The 19,810-nt window shown below is 45.4% G+C and overlaps 1 protein-coding gene across 5 annotated transcripts in view; it reads right to left on the reverse strand.

Annotated features, from left to right (window-relative positions):
- Window positions 1-19,810, reverse strand: part of LOC124046084 (formin-like protein 3) — a 59,226-nt gene that overhangs the window by 18,505 nt on the left and 20,911 nt on the right. For 4 of the 5 annotated variants that reach the window (XM_046366075.1, XM_046366077.1, XM_046366073.1 and 1 more), the window contains exons 2-6: window positions 7,439-7,522; window positions 7,033-7,190; window positions 4,499-4,582; window positions 3,823-3,969; window positions 210-318 (exon numbers count right to left, since the gene is read on the reverse strand). In XM_046366075.1, the coding sequence (XP_046222031.1) occupies window positions 210-318; window positions 3,823-3,969; window positions 4,499-4,582; window positions 7,033-7,190; window positions 7,439-7,522 (582 nt within the window). The remainder of the gene's footprint in view (window positions 1-209; window positions 319-3,822; window positions 3,970-4,498; window positions 4,583-7,032; window positions 7,191-7,438; window positions 7,523-19,810) is intronic. The other variant, XM_046366078.1, reaches the window with a different exon arrangement.

The following is a 19,810-nucleotide window of genomic DNA, read 5'->3' on the forward strand; positions in this document are numbered from 1 at the left end:
ACACTGCCTAGATTCACTTTTACTGTGGCTTATACAGGAAACATCTGCAACAGAGACTCTTGACATCTTTAAAACAAAATATTTGGCTGCATTTATGCTTTACCGTTTCTGCCCTAATGCCACTAGAGAGAATAATAGGTGTTTTTGGTTGCTCTTGTGTATCGTTGGTAACATGAGGGGCTTTGATAGTGGATATCCCCAGTCAGTACCTGGTAGTTCATTATGGCTCGCAAGCACATGATGCAAACGTGCACGTCGTCCTTCTGGCTCACGAGTCTAGAGTTCTTGATGGTTTTGCTGTTAGGTGCTGTGCCATAGCTGCAACAGAGGGCAAAGGTCAACAACTACAGTGGCAAGAAAAAGTATGTGAACCCTTTGGAATTACCTGGATTACTGCATAAATTTAACCTACAAATCAGATCCGATCTTCATCTAAGTCACAGCAATAGACAAACACAGTCTGCTTAAACTAATAACACACAAATGATTGTATTTTTCTTGTCTATATTGAATGTTTAAATGATGTATTCACGGTAGGTTGGAAAAAGTATGTGAACCCCTAGGCTAATGACTAGGCTAATCAACTAACCTGGAGTCGAATCAATGAGATTTAGTTTGGAGATTTTGGTTAGAGCTGCCTTGCCCCGTTAAAAAAACACTCACAAAATGTGAGTTTGCTATTCACAAGAAGCATTGCCTGATGTGAATCATGCCTCGAACAAAAGAGATCTCAGAAGACCTAATATTAAGAATTATTGCCTTGCATAAAGCTGGAAAGGGTTTCAAAAAGTATCTCTAAAAGTCAGTCCATGGTAATATTGTCTATAAATGGAGAAATGTCAGCACTGTTGCTACTCTCCCTAGAGTGGCCGTCCTGCAAAGATGACTGAAGGAGCACAGAGCAGAATGCTCAATGAGGTTAAGAAGAATCCTAGAGTGTCAGCTAAAGACACAGAAATCTCTGGAAGATGCTAACATCTCTGTTGACGAGTCTACGATACGTTAAACGCTAAACAAGAATGGTGTTCGTGGGAGGACACCACGGAAGAAGCCACAGCTGTCCAAAAAAAACATGAACTGTGCAAAAGAGCACCTGGATGTTCCACAGCGCTACTGGCAAAATATTCTGTGGACAAATGAAACTAAAGTTGAGTTGTTTGGAAGAAAGGAACACACAACACTATGTGTGGAGAAAGGCACAGCACACCAACATCAAAACCTCATCCCAACTGTAAAGTATGGTGGAGGGAGCATCATGGTTTGGAGCTGTTTTGCTGCCTCAGGGCCTGGACAGCTTGCTATCATCGGAAAAATGAATTCCCAAGTTTATCAAGACATTTTGCAGGAGAATGTAAGGCTATATGTCCGCCAATTGAAGCTCAACAGAAGTTGGGTGATGCAACAGGACAACAACCCAAAAGACAGAAGTAAATCAACAACCGAATGCCTTCAGGAATGGCCCAGTCAGGCCTGACCTCAACCCGATTTGAGATGCTGTCGCATGACCTCGAGAGCGGTTCACACCAGACATCCCAAGAATATTGTGGAACTGAAACAGTTTTGTAAAGAGAAATGGTCCAAAATTCCTCCTCACCATTGTGCAGGTCTGATCCGCAACTACAGAAAAGGTTTGGTTGAAGTTATTGCTGCCAAAGGAGGGTCAACCTGTTATTAAATCCAAGGGTTCACATAATTTTTCCAACCTGCCCTGTGAATATTTACACAGTATGTTCAATAAAGACATGCAAAAATGATAATTGTTTGTCTGTTATTAGTTCAAGCAAACTGTGTTTGTCTATTGTTGTGACTTAGATGAAGATCAGATACAATTTTATGACCAATTGATGCAGAAATCCAGGTCATTTCAAAAGGAGTCACATACTTTTTCTCCCCATTTGTACATATTTTATTCAATGTTGACATACAACCACAACAAAAACAACTTGAGTCCACTTCATCCTTAACAGCTTTTGATTCCACTTCACTTGGCCGATCTAAATAATCAGAGCCATTGTGTGTTCATATTGTGTGCTTTTTTTGTGACATCTTGATTTATCAGAGCAAGAAATGTTGTACAGTTTCTGACATTCATGTGACTGCAGGGTTTGTGTTCCATGCGCCTAGCTTAAAGTGTGTCAAAGAGAGATCAGGCAGGGAAAGAGACCAGAGAAGGCCCATGTGGTTACAGAATGATGCATTCTGGGACGAGGTGAAGCCGTAGGTTTCTTGCATGACATCCGTTTGTCCCCAGACTGAGGTCTGCTAGTTACAGAACAGTCTCTCCTCCACATCCTCTTATCTCTCGTCTCTTTTTCATGTTTTCATGTGTCTGTGTTTCCTGCTCGTCTTACTTTTTGTCTTTTTTTTAAAAACTGAGTCATAAGTTTCTCAAGCATTTCTTTCTGTAGTAAACCAACAGACATGTATATAGGGTTGTCCGTTGACAAAAAAATATATATATATATAAATTATTTTACATTTTTATACCCCTTTTTCTCGCCAATTTTGTGGTATCCAATTGGTGGTTACAGTCTTGTCTCATCGCTGCAACTCCAGTACGGACTCAGGAGAAGCGAAGGTCAAGAGCCTTGCCTCCTCCGAAACACAACCCAACCAAGGCACAATGCCCACTTAACCCAGAAGCCAGCTGCACCAATGTGTCAGAGGAAACACCATACACCTGGCGACCATGTCAGCATGCACTGCGCTGGCAGGAGTCGCTAGTGCGCGATGGAACAAGGATATCCCTACCAGCCTAATCCGCACGACGCTGTGCGAATTGTGTGCCGCCCCATGGGTCTCCCGGTCGCGGCCGGCTGCGTCAGAGCCCGGACTCTAACCCAGAATCTCTAGTGGCACAGCTAGAAATGTGATGCAGTGCCTTGCGCCACACGGGAGGCCCTGACTAAAACTATTCTAATCTCAAAATGATTTATGTTTGTTTCGTGGTACATTTATATCTTTCTTATTCCTATCACACTCTATTTTCTCTCTCTGTGTTTTCTCTCTCTGTGTTCTCTTTCTCTCTCTGTTCTCTCTCTCTCTCTCTGTGTGTTTTCTCTCTCTGTGTTCTCTTTCTCTCTCTATGTTCTCTCTCTCTCTGTGTGTTTTCACTCTCTGTGTTTTCTCCCTCTGTGTTTTCTCTCTCTGTGTTTTCTCCCTCTCTGTGTTTTCTCTCTCTGTGTTTTCTCCCTCTCTGTGTGTTTTCTCTCTCTCTGTGTGTTTTCCCTCTCTCTGTGTTCTCTTTCTCTCTCTGTGTGTTTTCCCTCTCTCTGTGTGTTTTTTCTCTCTCTGTGTTTTCTCCCTCTGTGTTTTCTCCCTCTGTGTTTTCTCCCTCTGTGTTTTCTCCCTCTGTGTTTTCTCCCTCTGTGTTTTCTCCATCTGTGTTTTCTCTCTCTGTGTGTGAAAAGCTCACTAGACGGAGAATCACAGGGCAGGAGGCCCACCTGGAGTTAGACAGGTCAGGACAGTGGAACACATCTGGAACGAGGAAGACCATCAAACATGGAAGGAAACACACAGTGCAGGGGTCAGAAACCACCTCTCTGTCTCCGTCTCTGTCCCTGCAGATCGTTTAACCCACAAACCCCTGCAGTGAGGTCAGGAGTCTCTTCATCAATCCTCTCCAGACCCAGACCGCTCTACATCATGGCATCATCATCATCATCATCATAGCAAACAACTGGCTGACATGCTAACATATGTTTGGATTGCTACCTGACATGCTAACATGCTAACATACGTCAGGGCCAGTGGGTTAGATGAGCGAGGCACAGTTACAGCAGCGACAGCAGCAGCAACGGAGTAGCAGACGATACGTACCGGAGCACAGACTGGCGTGCCGAGCGGACCAGCGTGTTGCAGAAAGGCTGAGCGCCACTCTGGTGTAGATCCTCTATAGACCTACTCCAGGAAGTAGCCTTGTCCAGGGAGCCCTCCTCCCCATTATCCAGACCCTCAAAATTCAACCTGGGCCACGGGCAGACAGACAGGCCGACGGACGGATGGACAGACAGGTAGACAGATGGATAGACATACAGATGATGGACAGACAAGAGGTCGAGGTAGATTCGGTTAGAAATGCAGCTCGGTAAAAGGTCAAAGGTTATGTTATACAGACGAACTGCACAGTAAAAGGCTGCACAGTCAAGCTTAGTGCAACACAGTGTTGACAGGCTCAGTCATTCCCATTCAGGCCCGGTCCATAATGTGCCAGCATGGCGATATAACAGCAGTTCCCAATCAAGTCCAACCAGTCATTCAGTCTGCCAAGTCCGCAGCATATGAGGCAGACAAGCACATTCAGGCACATTCAAAGGAACACAATGCCATAAGTAATCCATCCAGTTTGCTATTGCCCCTTTTCACAGACAGTGTGACCTTAGCTCCTGTCTGTTGGGATGAACACTTCTGGGATCCGGTACCAATCTGGTTGGGTGGCGAACTACCTCTAGTCTCTTCTGAATAGATGTGCTAAGCTTAGGGTGTGTGTACTCACATGACGGCACACTGTGCAAAGGAGAGGTACTCCACCAGGATATCCAGACCTCTGTTTTCATCGTTGAGGAACTCCCGGACCCACCTGGGTGACATGGGACACAGAGAGGGGTTAGCAGGGCAGAATTTTCAAGGGATAACACCCTTATCTGCTAGTCACGGATCATCCCTAAGTAGGGCCAGGACTTCTCCCCACATGACCTGAACAGGGAAAAACTCTGGGCAGTACTCCATAGTTTTTCCTGGTGAGTTCACATGCTCTGGAAAAACTCCTGGCCCTATGTTATGATACATGGAAAAGGATAATAGCCCTAATAGAGGTACAGAAAGGCAGGAGAGAGAGAGAGACAAGGAAAGGGGTAGACTGAAACCTGAACACACAAAGCTATACACATTCCTAAGAGCTGCAAAAGCCAACATATTTTGAGTCTACATCTTGTAGACTAAAGTCTGCTCAGAATGGGGTCCCCTACACCCCCACTACACCCCTGACGGAGAGAGAAAAGACTTGGCAAGGCAGCAACGGAAAGTAAACGCGAGTGAGCAATGCTTCAGATTTCTTCTCTATTTAGATCTCTGGAGGGGGGGGGGGAGTCCAAACAAATGAATTCCCATTGCGATGAGAGAAAGAATGTGGAAGGCATATGGTATGGCTAAGAGAGAGCGTTGAGCCTGGACTCGAGTTGGAGTCCCTGACAGGGGGCTCGATTCAATCCGCCGCAGCGCGATTTCAGTTGAAAGGTCATCTCCGATTGAGCCGTTTATTGAACGCTCATCTCCGATTGGACGTTTATCGTGAATGCGGTCTCCACAAACGCGGGAACATTGCCTTTCAATTTCATTCTCGCTATAGCGCTGAACATCAGCGATACGGATTGAACAACCAAGCCCTCAGTCTTCCTTTCCCCCTTAGTCCCAAAACCCCTGCTTCCCCCTTAGTAAAATGCAGGGGAGTTGAATTGGGGTAAAGGTTCCAAAATATCCCCAATATGCTGGTTAAATCAAATCAAATGTATTTATATAGCCCTTCTTACATCAGCTGATATCTCAAAGTGCTGTACAGAAACCCAGCCTAAAACCCCAAACAGCAAGCAATGCAGGTGTAGAAGCACGTCAGGGAGGATACTGGGGGCAGGAGACTGTTTGGTAACACAAGACTCTGGATAGTCAAAGGTAAAGTGGATAGGTGGGAGAAAGGCCCTAGTGTGAGGAAGAGAGAGGTGAGCAGAGAAAGAGGGGAAATAGTGAGAAGCAGTGAGATTGGGGCGGAGGGAGAAGAAAAAGGGAGGTGGGGGAGGAGCGCCTGATCATCAGTTTCCTGTCTACCAGCCCCTCTCTCTCTCCCCCCCCTTCTTTTCCTGTCCAACCAGATGCTGTTTCAGATTGTCTTGGCAATCTGAGGAATAACACGTCGGAGAGGGCCAGGATTCGGACACAATAAACAGGGCTCTGTTCCACTGAATTTACCAACCAAACCAAAGCCTCAAAGTCTCAAAATAGCCTCGGTCTTTTCCTGCCCGTGTGTCTTTCTGGAAAGACATTAGAACACAGACTATTATAGGAGTTATTATTGGAGGTATGCCCTGAATTACAATGAAAAATCACAAAGAACTGTTTTGAATGCGAGAGTATATTTGAGTTTGATTTAAAGGACGGGGGACATCTCTGACGCACTTCCGTCAGAGGTTACAGTAAGTATCTGTGTGACATCAATGAGACATTTGAGGATGATAGTGAGGAAGGAAGGGCTGAATAGAGGGTTTGACCAAATGTTGTGTGTGTGTGTGTGTGTGTGTGTGTGTGTGTGTGTGTGTGTGTGTGTGTGTGTGTGTGTGTGTGTGTGTGTGTGTGTGTGTGTGTGTGTGTGTGTGTGTGTGTGTGTGTGTGTGTGTGTGTGTGTGTGTGTGTGTGTGTGTGTGTGTGTGTGTGTGTGCATATTTGTTTGTTTGTTTTCCCAGGGTTCATCGTTGGTAGGCCATGCTTACTGTCCCTCTGGCGTACACAACTAAGCTTCCTGCTCACTGCTATGTTACGGGGGGAGTGGACCATTCCTTTCCTAGCGTTACAATACAATGACTACCATCTGTGCATTGTGAAGAGGAAGACTCCACTATGAAGTAAAGCCGGCTGGGGAGGGTGGCAGGACAGAACAATAGGGAATGATCTGGGCATCAGGAAAACAAGCTGTTGGTCCCTAGGACAGGAAGCGAAAGAGGAAGAGCACAGAAAGGCTCTTTCTCTCTTAAAGGGGAGAAAAATAGGGTCATTCTTAAAGGGGCGATAATGGAATTGGTTGTTGTCGGGGGAAAATAACAAGGGAGTTGATTTCCCACCGGCCTTTCACTTCCATAGTAGCCATTATTCTTGTAGCTGTGTCCCGCTCCAGGGGAAACGTTACAGTGTGGTATTCGTAGAAGACATCAATTCCTGCAAACGCCATGTGAGAAGGGACAGTAATATTGGGGATTTCCAGTACTCTGACTCTCATTGGTTGACATAAGAGAAGAGAGGGGAGGGATGAGAATAGATCATCACCCTATGTGATTGGTCCGCAGCGAGATCTCCAGTTCCCTCAGAACTTTAGTGGATTCCTGGACCCGCCTTCGGAACTTCTTGCGCGTGACTCCTGGGTCTAAGTAGCCCCGGAGCTTGGAGATGTAGGTGTGAGGAGGATTCTTCACTTGAAACCGTTCCTAATATAACACACGGGGGGAAGAGGGTGGACAGAGTGAGCAGTGTAACATAACAGGGTTCCAACCGTTACAGAGAAAAGACTAAACCTACACTGCAACAATATGGTTTTTTTCAGATCAAATCTATCAACATTGCTTCACAGCTTTTGGTGTTCGAACAGACTAGATGTGCGGGTTTGTAAAGGTGTAGCTGTGGGATTGTTTGCTTGCAGTAGCCTACATGTGTCGTCGTATTTCAAGGAGTTTACCTGGTCGCAGATGAGGTCCCATTTCTTGTCATTGTCATACTGTCTGAGGAGCCTGGCTTTGTCGGGAGGAAGGTTCATGGAATTCTGAAACACAAGACAGACAAGATCTCATCAGACACACCCCAGTGCAAATATGAGAGCACACATATTTGTTGAGTAATTCATTAATCATTTCATCATAATTGATCATTTCATGGCAGTTTCAGGGCTGACGATCATGCGTCAAGTATGTTGTGTTTTTAGAGGCCAATTTGGTATTTTTATGGGGCCTATGACTTCACTTCCTGTCTTGACTTGTAGCATCCTGTTGCATGAGCTCATCCAAAACCCTCCTCTGCACCCCAAATGGCACCCTTTTCCCTATTTAGTGCACTACTTTTGACAGAGCCCCAAAAGTAGTGCACTAAATAGGGAATTGGGTTCCATTTGGGAAGCACCCGTTCTCTGCGGTTGGTAATAAGCGTCTGAATCTTTCAGTAGTGACTACACTGCACTTTTTAACCACCGGCTAGCTAGTAGCTACAGCCTCTCTCTAAAACAGAAAGGAAATGGCTATTATTACTTGCTACTTACTATCTTATTGCTATCACTTATCCAGCCATAAAAACACTTAACACCACACAACATGAGAGAGGAGAACAGCCCACAGGCAACGGCCAAATGTTTTACTGCTGAGGCTCAAATTAAGACATTTAGCATGATTGTGCTAATTTGTCGTTTGACAACTATCCCATTTTATGTCTCTCCTCCACCGTCATGAGCGTTAACACCATACAGTATAACACAGACGAGTGTGTGTGTTCGTTCCATGACATGGGCCTCTGCCTCGGGGTAAAGACTTCCTACCATGAGTCATGAGACCATAAACAGAGGTCAGTGGTCAACTCTGAAATCTCTTCACGACACCAGGAAGTTCAACAATACGAGGCTGTTAGTTACAGCTAGCTCCTCTCCTCGCCACCCGGTCCTCTCCTCGCCACCCGGTCATGTGTAACTGATCGCCTCAGCATTTCTCTTTGAAGAGACCATGAAGGTTTTGCTCTGTTTTCACAGTCCTGCTCAGACTCAGGGCCCCTCATTTTACATCCCACGTAGACGGAGCCCCACAGCCAAACCACACATATGCACACGCACACACACACCAATACAGACACACACACCACAAACTGCCTGTCAGCTTGACCTGTGACCCTCAGCTACAACTTACCCCTGCCCTCACCTCCTAGCACACAGGCTCTTTCTCAATTCATCTTTCCTCGTTCATCTTTCCTTACTCCTCTCCGCCTCCTTTAAAGAAAGTCTGAGGTGAGAGATCTCCAACGTGGTTGAGAAGGAGGCTAGGAGATGGGATGTGAGGAATTTCAGAAAGGCTCATTGAGAAAGAGCTACACGAACTGAGCGTGAAGAGATCCCCACCCGGACCCCTCATGATCCTCTGAACGATTCAACCATTAGCAGCTTTTAGCTGTGAATGTGTACAAGATGAAAAGTGCAACCAATAAACCAATATACCACCAATAAACCACAGCATGTGGTGAGGCATCATGCCCCCATGGACTTTCCTATGCTATTCCTATCGCTACAATGATTCACACCAGTGGAATATCACATATAAAGTGTATTTTTATTTATTTTCCACAATGCAGTGGGGTGATTGGATCTTTCCATCAGCAGCACGAGTGCAGCATGAATCATGTTGGACTGGCTGTCTGAGAGGCTGGATGAGGACTGTGGCACATTGCTTCTTTTCTGTGCAGTATTGCTGGAGTAGCCTGGAAATCCTGACTGAGCGTGAAATGGAGCCGCGTACAGACTGGATTTCCAGGCTACTGCCGAGGGTGCCGTTGACTCCTGACTCCGATGTCTGCTGGGAGTCAGACTTCGATAAGACGCTGCTCCTAAAACACACAATCTGAAGCTGAAAAATCACATAGCGACTCAACTTTACTCTACATTTGCCGGCTTTGTTTAAAACCACACTGACAGAAACCGCAACTATAATCACTGATCCTTTGAACGTCTACAGAGTACTCGTTAAACTTTCTGAAAATAAATGACAAATAACAGAATGCAAAGCTGCCTGCCTGAGGGGGGAAAAAAATATTTCTTGAAAGCCTCTAAAAAATTAACAATTATTTGACTCACAAAAAAAACGTCTCTGTGGAGAACTACTGTAGGGTTCTCGGACCTGAAGGACTGAAGAGGAGTGATCAAGTGAGAATCTGTTACATTAGGCTTCTTTGACAAAATATTGCCTTCCAAATGGCACCCTATTCCCTATTTAGTGCACTACCCATTGGCGCTGGTCAAAAGTAGTCAACTAGATAGGACCAAAACCCACACAGCTCCGAAAAAAACCATGAGCATTCCAGATGTCCAGAATTACACAAGGAATGTGTCCTGTTAATAACGGTACAAATTTGCTCTAAATTCTCTCACTCCCTCTTTCCTTTCCTTCTTTTCTCGCTTGGGGGGAGAATGTTACCTACCACAGTCTCTCCACAGTCTCTCTCGCTCTCTTTATTTCTCCTCTCTCTCTCTTGCTCTCTTTATTTCTCCTCTCTCTCTCTTGCTCTCTTTATTTCTCCTCTCTCTCTCTTGCTCTCTTTATTTCTCCTCTCTCTCTCTTGCTCTCTTTATTTCTCCTCTCTCTCTCTTGCTCTCTTTATTTGCTCTCTTTATTTCTCTCTCTCTCTTGCTCTCTTTATTTCTCCTCTCTCTCTCTTGCTCTCTTTATTTCTCCTCTCTCTCTCTTGCTCTCTTTATTTCTCCTCTCTCTCTCTTGCTCTCTTTATTTCTCCTCTCTCTCTCTTGCTCTCTTTATTTCTCTCTCTCTCTCTTGCTCTCTTTATTTCTCCTCTCTCTCTCGCTCTCTTTATTTCTCCTCTCTCTCTCTTGCTCTCTTTATTTCTCCTCTCTCTCTCTTGCTCTCTTTATTTCTCCTCTCTCTCTCTTGCTCTCTTTATTTCTCCTCTCTCTCTCTCGCTCTCTTTATTTCTCCTCTCTCTCTCTTGCTCTCTTTATTTCTCCTCTCTCTCTCGCTCTCTTTATTTCTCTCTCTCTCTCTTGCTCTCTTTATTTCTCCTCTCTCTCTCTTGCTCTCTTTATTTCTCCTCTCTCTCTCTTGCTCTCTTTATTTCTCCTCTCTCTCTCTTGCTCTCTTTATTTCTCCTCTCTCTCTCTTGCTCTCTTTATTTCTCCTCTCTCTCTCTTGCTCTCTTTATTTCTCCTCTCTCTCTCTTGCTCTCTTTATTTCTCCTCTCTCTCTCGCTCTCTTTATTTCTCCTCTCTCTCTCTTGCTCTCTTTATTTCTCCTCTCTCTCTCTTGCTCTCTTTATTTCTCCTCTCTCTCTCTTGCTCTCTTTATTTCTCTCTCTCTCTCTTGCTCTCTTTATTTCTCCTCTCTCTCTCTTGCTCTCTTTATTTCTCTCTCTCTCTCTTGCTCTCTTTATTTCTCCTCTCTCTCTCTTGCTCTCTTTATTTCTCCTCTCTCTCTCTCTCCTCTCCTCTCCCACGGCTGTCGCCGTGTGAGCTCCATCTCATTCATTCCAAATGTCAGAAACAGGATGAGACAACTGACCACAAAGTTTGATATCCAACAATACTTTCAAACTTGAGATATTTCAGAATCTCAGACAGTAACAAATACAGCTGATGACACTTGTGGTTTACCACCAGTTCAGTACAGTAACGTTGTATACGGCGTCTGTCAGCTTCTTGGGGGGGAAAGACACAGTAGGACTGAGTGGTCTAAACAGTATTTATGGGCTTCATTGGCGGATCCAGACAGACACTCTGTCAACGTAAATAGTCTGTATTTCTTCATTGTTAATCCTGTAAGGACGAGAGAACTATGAATGTTTGCTGAGTGGGTGTCACTAGCACAGTTCCCAGTACAGTTCATCATGTGAAATAAGTCCGGCTCCAATGCAAACAACCCAGTGATAATGAAACTACATGCGACGACGATAAGATCGAACAAACAACCACCCATCCGATCCAGGATCTGCCACAGCCAAGCGTAGTCCCAGGTCTGTTTATGCTGTCTTGCCAACTCCAGATCTGGGATCAGGCTAGCGTCAGCCCAGAACCTATTCCTCACGCTCAGCCTCAACTAGCCGTGCAGATTAAGGAAGAACCGCCGGGCACAATACAGGCACAGAGCAGGGTTCACTACTCTCCTAATTGAATTGTGTAGTACACACAGCCTACTCTGCACTAGCCCTAAAAACAGAGAGCAAGAGAGAGAGACACACAGAGAGAGACACAGAGAAAGAGACACAGAGAGAACACAGAGAGAGACACAGAGAGAGACACAGAGAGTGAGACAGAGAGTGAGACAGAGAGAGAGACAGAGAGAGAGACAGAGACAGAGACAGAGAGAGACAGACAGAGAGAGCGAGACAGACACAGAGAGACACAGAGAGAGAGAAACAGAGAGACAGACACAGAGAGACAGACACAGAAAGACACAGAGAGAGACAGACACAGAGAGCTTCCTGTATTGTAGTTATTAGTTTAAATCCTAAAGAGCAAAATGTGTTCCCTGAATAACAACATGAAAATCTCTGTCAGCTTTCTGGTAAAGAACATTGTAGAATATTTAAAGCAAGGGGCTGGGGCATAACGTTTGTTCATTGTGTCATATTAATGTGTTTTTATTATCCAAATATGAACCTTTTTACAAAGAAATAAAGACGATATTAGGCTACTTATCTACTCGTTGTTCCTGTTCCTGAAGGCGGCGCCTTCAGTTTTCTCTAACATGAAAACCCACCAAACAGCTCAATGTTTTTTATTTATTTATTTTTATTTCACCTTTATTTAACCAGGTAGGCTAGTTGAGAACAAGTTCTCATTTGCAATTGCAACCTGGCCAAGATAAAGCATAGCAATTCGACACCCAACAACACAGAGTTACACATGGAATAAACTAAACATAGTCAATAATACAGCAGAACAAAAGAAAACAAAAAGTCTATATACAGTGAGTGCAAATGAGGTAAGATAAGGGAGTTAAGGCAATAAATAGGCCATGGTGGTGAAGTAATTACAATATAGCAATTAAACACTGGATTGGTAGATGCGCAGAAGCTGAATGTGCAAGTAGAGATACTGGGGTGCAAAGGAGCAAGATAAATAAATGAGCTACTCTGACAGCTGGTGCTTAAAGCTAGTGAGGGAGACATGAGTCTCCAGCTTCAGATATTTTTGCAGTTCGTTCCAGTCATTGGCAGCAGAGAACTGGAAGGAAAGATGACCAAAGGAGGAATTGGCTTTGGGGCTGACCAGTGAGATATACAGTGCGTTGCGAAAGTATTCGGCCCCCTTGAACTTTGCGACCTTTTGCCACATTTCAGGCTTCAAACATATAGATATAAAACGTTTTTTTTTGAAGGCTCAACAACAAGTGGGACACAATCATGAAGTGGAACGACATTTATTGGATATTTCAAACTTTTTTAACAAATCAAAAACTGAAATATTGGGCGTGCAAAATTATTCAGCCCCTTCACTTTAAGTGCAGCAAACTCTCTCCAGAAGTTCAGTGAGGATCTCTGAATGATCCAATGTTGACCTAAATGACTAATGATGATAAATACAATCCACCTGTGTGTAATCAAGTCTCTGTATAAATGCACCTGCACTGTGATAGTCTCAGAGGTCCGTTAAAAGCGCAGAGAGCATCATAAAGAACAAGGAACACACCAGGCAGGTCCGAGATACTGTTGTGAAGAAGTTTAAAGCCGGATTTGGATACAAAAAGATTTCCCAAGCTTTAAACATCCCAAGGAGCACTGTGCAAGCGATAATATTAAAATGGAAGGAGTATCAGACCACTGCAAATCTACCAAGACCTGGCCGTCCCTCTAAACTTTCAGCTCATACAAGGAGAAGACTGATCAGAGATGCAGCCAAGAGGCCCATGATCACTCTGGATGAACTGCAGAGATCTACAGCTGAGGTGGGAGACTCTGTCCATAGGACAACAATCAGTCGTATATTGCACAAATCTGGTCTTTATGGAAGAGTGGCAAGAAGAAAGCCATTTCTTAAAGATATCCATAAAAAGTGTTGTTTAAAGTTTGCCACAAGCCACATGGGAGACACACCAAACATGTGGAAGAAGGTGCTCTGGTCAGATGAAACCAAAATTGAACTTTTTGGCAACAATACAAAACGTTATGTTTGGCGTAAAAGCAACACAGCTCATCACCCTGAACACACCATCCCCACTGTCAAACATGGTGGTGGCAGCATCATGGTTTGGGCCTGCTTTTCTTCAGCAGGGACAGGGAATATGGTTAAAATTGATGGGAAGATGGATGGAGCCAAATACAGGACCATTCTGGAAGAAAACCTGATGGAGTCTGCAAAAGACCTGAGACTGGGACGGAGATTTGTCTTCCAACAAGACAATGATCCAAAACATAAAGCAAAATCTACAATGGAATGGTTCAAAAATAAACATATCCAGGTGTTAGAATGGCCAAGTCAAAGTCCAGACCTGAATCCAATCGAGAATCTGTGGAAAGAACTGAAAACTGCTGTTCACAAATGCTCTCCATCCAACCTCACTGAGCTCAAGCTGTTTTGCAAGGAGGAATGGGAAAACATTTCAGTCTCTCGATGTGCAAAACTGATAGAGACATACCCCAGGCAACTTACAGCTGTAATCACAGCAAAAGGTGGCGCTACAAAGTATTAACTTAAGGGGGCTGAATAATTTTGCACGCCCAATTATTCAGTTTTTGATTTGTTAAAAATGTTTGAAATATCCAATAAATGTCGTTCCACTTCATGATTGTGTCCCACTTGTTGTTGATTCTTCACAAAAAAAATACAGTTTTATATCTTTATGTTTGAAGCCTGAAATGTGGCAAAAGGTCGCAAAGTTCAAGGGGGGTGAATACTTTCGCAAGGCACTGTACCTGCTGGAGTGCATGCTACCAGTGGGTGCTGCTATGGTGACCAGTGAACTGAGATAAGGGGTTGCAACAATTTCGGCAGATCATTTTAGAAAGAGGGGGTCCAGATTGTCTAGCCCGGCTGATTTGTAGGGGTCCAGATTTTGCAGCTCTTTCAGAACATCAGCTATCTGGATTTGGGTAAAGGAGAAATGGTGGGGGATTTGGCGGGTTGCTGTGAAGGGTGCCGGGCAGTTGACCGGGGTGGGGGTAGCCAGGTGGAAAGCATGGCCAGCCGTAGAGAAATGCTTATTGAAATTCTCAATTATAGTGGATTTATCGGTGGTGACAGTGTTTCCTAGCCTCAGAGCAGTGGGCAGCTGGGAGGAGGTGTTCTTATTCTCCATGGACTTTCCTAACCCCCTGTGTATATTTGTTCCTAACTTCCCTGAAAAGTTGCATGTCATGGGGGGCAACCTGATGTTCAGGTTTATGTCCAGGTTTGTTTCTCCCCTAACGGTTAAAGCCCGAGTAGAACACACACAGCTGTGTGTATGTGTGTACTGTACATACAGGTACATGTATATGGGTGTGTGCAGCTGTATAATTAAGCAATAAGGCCCGAGGGGGTGTGGTATATTGCCAATATACGAATGCTAACAGCTGTTCTCATGCACGACGCAACGTGGAGTGCCTGGATGCAGCCCTTAGCCATGATACATTAGCCAAATTCCACAAACCCCAGACGTGCCTTATAGACTGGTTACCAATATAATTAGAACAGTAAAACAGTATGTTTTTGTCAGACCCGTACGATACTGTCTAATATACCACAGCTTTCATCCAATCAGCATTTAGGGCTCGAACCACCAAGTTTCTAACGTTGCTTTAAAAGCATGACAGACCAGAGGAAGACTAGGAGTGTCTCTACTGTTTCTCCAGGCCACCTGACTGCAACACACACACACACACACACACACACACACACACACACACACACACACACACACACACACACACACACACACACACACACACACACACACACACACACACACACACACACACACACACACACACACACACACACACACACACACTGACACAGAATGGTTGCCTCGAGCTAGATTTGGGTAATTGGAGCAACATAACCCAATTTAGCTAACTTCATTTGACTTTCTACATCCTGTGTTTACAAGAAGAAGCTAAGAAAAGTATCACAGCACAATAATACTATTCCAACAGAGTTAGCACCTCTCCGGATAGTTTTGGAATGAGGAAAAATACAGTGACGCAGGAAGAAAAGTGTGGCGCTTTCGTCGTAGTCTCACGCTGCCCACTAGCAAACCCAGCAAAGCTCTGTCTTGTTTGACCTGAGATTGATCGGCCTGACAAAGGAGTGAATACACAGCTTTGTGTTGATTTTGTGAAGTCAATGCCATTCCCATCCTTTGACATTTGAGCTATTGTCCCCCCCCCCCCCCCCCCAATAGCATATTGCAGGACAATAGCCAGTGTGCAGGACCAATATGTTTCCCCGTTGATCAAACAAGGCACACACAGGGCCTGAGCCTGGTAACAACACAAAAAATGTACAAATATACACATCCAACCCTTAATCTCATTGCCTGGTGACCATAGGAGGTGGCAGGCTAGCAAAACAGATCTGGGAACAGGCATTTATTCTCATAAAGTCTATGGCCAACCTAATCAGTTATACCAATTGTATTATGACCAGGAGTGAGTGAGTGAGTGAGTGAGTGAGTGAGTGAGTGAGTGAGTGAGTGAGTGAGTGAGTGAGTGAGTGAGTGAGTGAGTGAGTGAGTGAGTGAGTGAGTGGGTGAGTGAGTGGGTGAGTGAGTGAGTGAGTGAGTGGGTGAGTGGGTGAGTGAGTGGGTGAGTGGGTGAGTGGGTGAGTGAGTGAGTGAGTGAGTGAGTGAGTGAGTGAGTGAGTGAGTGAGTGAGAGAGAGAGAATGAACAGTTCCGGCTCAGCACCACAGAGACTCAGCTCGGACGTCATAATCAACAGGGAACTCATGTGCCCTATTACTCCAGCCAGTTCTCTTGCTGAGTCTGCCTCAGTGATTACCACTTATCCTCTAGTTCAGTTCAGGACCTGCAAAGCAGCCAGACTAGTAGCCCTGTCTGAGCCAGAGCAGCCCGCAGGACAGGATGTCTATCGTAGGGCCTTAAAGCAGCCAGACGCTCCCAAATAAACGACTGAGAAAAACACGACGGACCAACAGGACGTTTCTCAAGCTACTTTCCCACAGATTCATCACCTACAGAGATAACAAAGGACAGATATACTGCACTGAACCAAATGAGACCATTACTCATAGGCTACATCCCAAATGGCGCCCTATCCCCTACAGCAGGGTTTCCCAAACTCGGTTTGATTGTGTTGCTGGTTGGTGTCCAGATATCAGACATCAGTTTATTTCACCAACATCTCTGTAGTACACTGCTCAAAAAATAAAGGGAACACTTCAACAACACAATGTAACTCCAAGTCAATCACACTTCTGTGAAATCAAACTGTCCACTTAGGAAGCAACACTGATTGACAATAAATTACACATACTGTTGTGCAAATGGAATAGACAACAGGTGGAAATTATAGGCATTTAGCAAGACACCCCCAATAAAAGGAGTGGTTCTGCAGGTGGTGACCACAGACCACTTCCCAGTTCCTATGCTTCCTGGCTGATGTTTTGGTCACTTTTGAATGCTGGCGGTGCTTTCACTCTAGTGGTAGCATGAGACAGAGTCTACAACCCACACAAGTGGCTCAGGTAGTGCAGCTCATCCAGGATGGCACAACAATGCGAGATGTGGCAAGAATGTTTGCTGTGTCTGTCAGCGTAGTGTCCAGAGCATGGTGGCACTACCAGGAGACAGGCCAATACATCAGGAGACGTGGAGGAGGCCGTAGGAGGGCAACAACCCAGAAGCAGGACCGCTACCTCCGCCTTTGTGCAAGGAGGAGCAGGAGGAGCACTGCCAGAGCCCTGCAAAATGACCTCCAGCAGGCCTCAAATGTGCATGTGTCTGCTCAAACGGTCAGAAACAGACTCCATGCGGGTGGTATGAGGGCCCGACGTCCACAGCACCGTGCAGGACGTTTGGTATTTGCCAGAGAACACCAAGACTGGCAAATTTGCCACTGGCGCACTGTGCTCTTCACAGATGAAAGCATTTACATTTACATTTAAGTCATTTAGCAGACGCTCTTATCCAGAGCGACTTACAAATTGGTGCATTCACCTTATGACATCCAGTGGAACAGCCACTTTACAATAGTGCATCTAAATCTTTTAAGGGGGGGTGAGAAGGATTACTTTATCCTATCCTAGGTATTCCTTAAAGAGGTGGGGTTTCAGGTGTCTCCGGAAGGTGGTGATTGACTCCGCTGTCCTGGCGTCGTGAGGGAGTTTGTTCCACCATTGGGGAGCCAGAGCAGCGAACAGTTTTGACTGGGCTGAGCGGGAACTGTACTTCCTCAGTGGTAGGGAGGCGAGCAGGCCAGAGGTGGATGAACGCAGTGCCCTTATTTGGGTGTAGGGCCTGATCAGAGCCTGGAGGTACTGAGGTGCAGTTCCCCTCACAGCTCCGTAGGCAAGCACCATGGTCTTGTAGCGGATGCGAGCTTCAACTGGAAGCCAGTGGAGAGAGCGGAGGAGCGGGGTGACGTGAGAGAACTTGGGAAGGTTGAACACTAGACGGGCTGCGGCGTTCTGGATGAGTTGTAGGGGTTTAATGGCACAGGCAGGGAGCCCAGCCAACAGCGAGTTGCAGTAATCCAGACGGGAGATGACAAGTGCCTGGATTAGGACCTCCGCCGCTTCCTGTGTGAGGCAGGGTCGTACTCTGCGGATGTTGTAGAGCATGAACCTACAGGAACGGGCCACCGCCTTGATGTTAGTTGAGAACGACAGGGTGTTGTCCAGGATCACGCCAAGGTTCTTAGCGCTCTGGGAGGAGGACACAATGGAGTTGTCAACCGTGATGGCGAGATCATGGAACGGGCAGTCCTTCCCCGGGAGGAAGAGCAGCTCCGTCTTGCCGAAGTTCAGCTTGAGGTGGTGATCCGTCATCCACACTGATATGTCTGCCAGACATGCAGAGATGCGATTCGCCACCTGGTCAAAGCAGGTTCACACTGAGCACGTGACAGACGTGACAGTCTGGCGACGCCGTGGAGAACGTTCTGCTGCCTGCAACATCCTCCAGCATGACCGGTTTGGCGGTGGGTCAGTCATGGTGTGGGGTGGCATTTTTTGGGGGGGCCGCACAGCCCTCCATGTGCTCGCCAGAGGTAGCCTGACTGCCATTAGGTACCGAGATGAGATCCTCAGACCCCTTGTGAGACCATATGCTGGTGTGGTTGGCCCTGGGCTCCTCCTAATGCAAGACAATGCTGGACCTCATGTGGCTGGAGTGTGTCAGCAGTTCCTGCAAGAGGAAGGCATTGATGCTATGGACTGGCCCGCCCGTTCCCCAGACCTGAATCCAATTGAGCACATCTGAGACATCATGTCTCGCTCCATCCACCAACGCCACGTTGCACCACAGACTGTCCAGGAGTTGGTGGATGCTTTAGTCCAGGTCTGGGAGGAGATCCCGCAGGAGACCATCCATCACTTCATCAGGAGCATGCCCAGGCGTTGTAGGGAGGTCATATAGGCACGTGGAGGCCACACACACTACTGAGCCTCATTTTGACTTATTTTAAGGACATTACATCAAAGTTGGATCAGCCTGTAGTGTGGTTTTCCACTTTAATTTTGAGTGTGACTCCAAATCCAGACCTCCATGGCTTGATAAATTTGATTTCCATTGATAATTTTTGTGTGATTTTGTTCAGCACATTCAACTATGTAAAGAAAAAAGTATTTAATAAGAATATTTCATTCATTCATTCAGATCTAGGATGTGTTATTTTAGTTTTCTCTTTATTTTTGAGCAGTGTATATTCTCAAACACAAACATGCCCAAAAAAGAGCTCCATGTTTGAGCTAAATCCATGTAAATCTGGGAGTTTTACTGAACGCTCTCATTAAGTACTGACTAAGCAGACATATATACAGTATATATACAGTTGAAGTCGGAAGTTTACATACACTTAGGTTGGAGTCATTAAAACTTGTATTTCAACCACTCCACAAATTACTTGTTAACAAACTATAGTTTTGTCAAGTGGGTTAGGACATCTACTTTGTGCATGACACAAGTAATGTTTCCAACAATTCTTTACAGACAGATTATTTCACTTATATCTCACGGTAACACAATTCCAGTGAGTCAGACGTTTACATACACTAAGTTGACTGTGCTTTTAAACATCTTGGAAAATTCCAGAAAATTATGTCATGGCATTAGAAGCTTCTGATAGACTAATTGACATAATTTGAATCAATTGTGTACCTGTGGATGTATTTCAAGGCCTACCTTCAAACTCAG

Source organism: Oncorhynchus gorbuscha, linkage group LG10 (assembly GCF_021184085.1).
Source record: "Oncorhynchus gorbuscha isolate QuinsamMale2020 ecotype Even-year linkage group LG10, OgorEven_v1.0, whole genome shotgun sequence".
Lineage (NCBI taxonomy): Eukaryota > Metazoa > Chordata > Actinopteri > Salmoniformes > Salmonidae > Oncorhynchus > Oncorhynchus gorbuscha.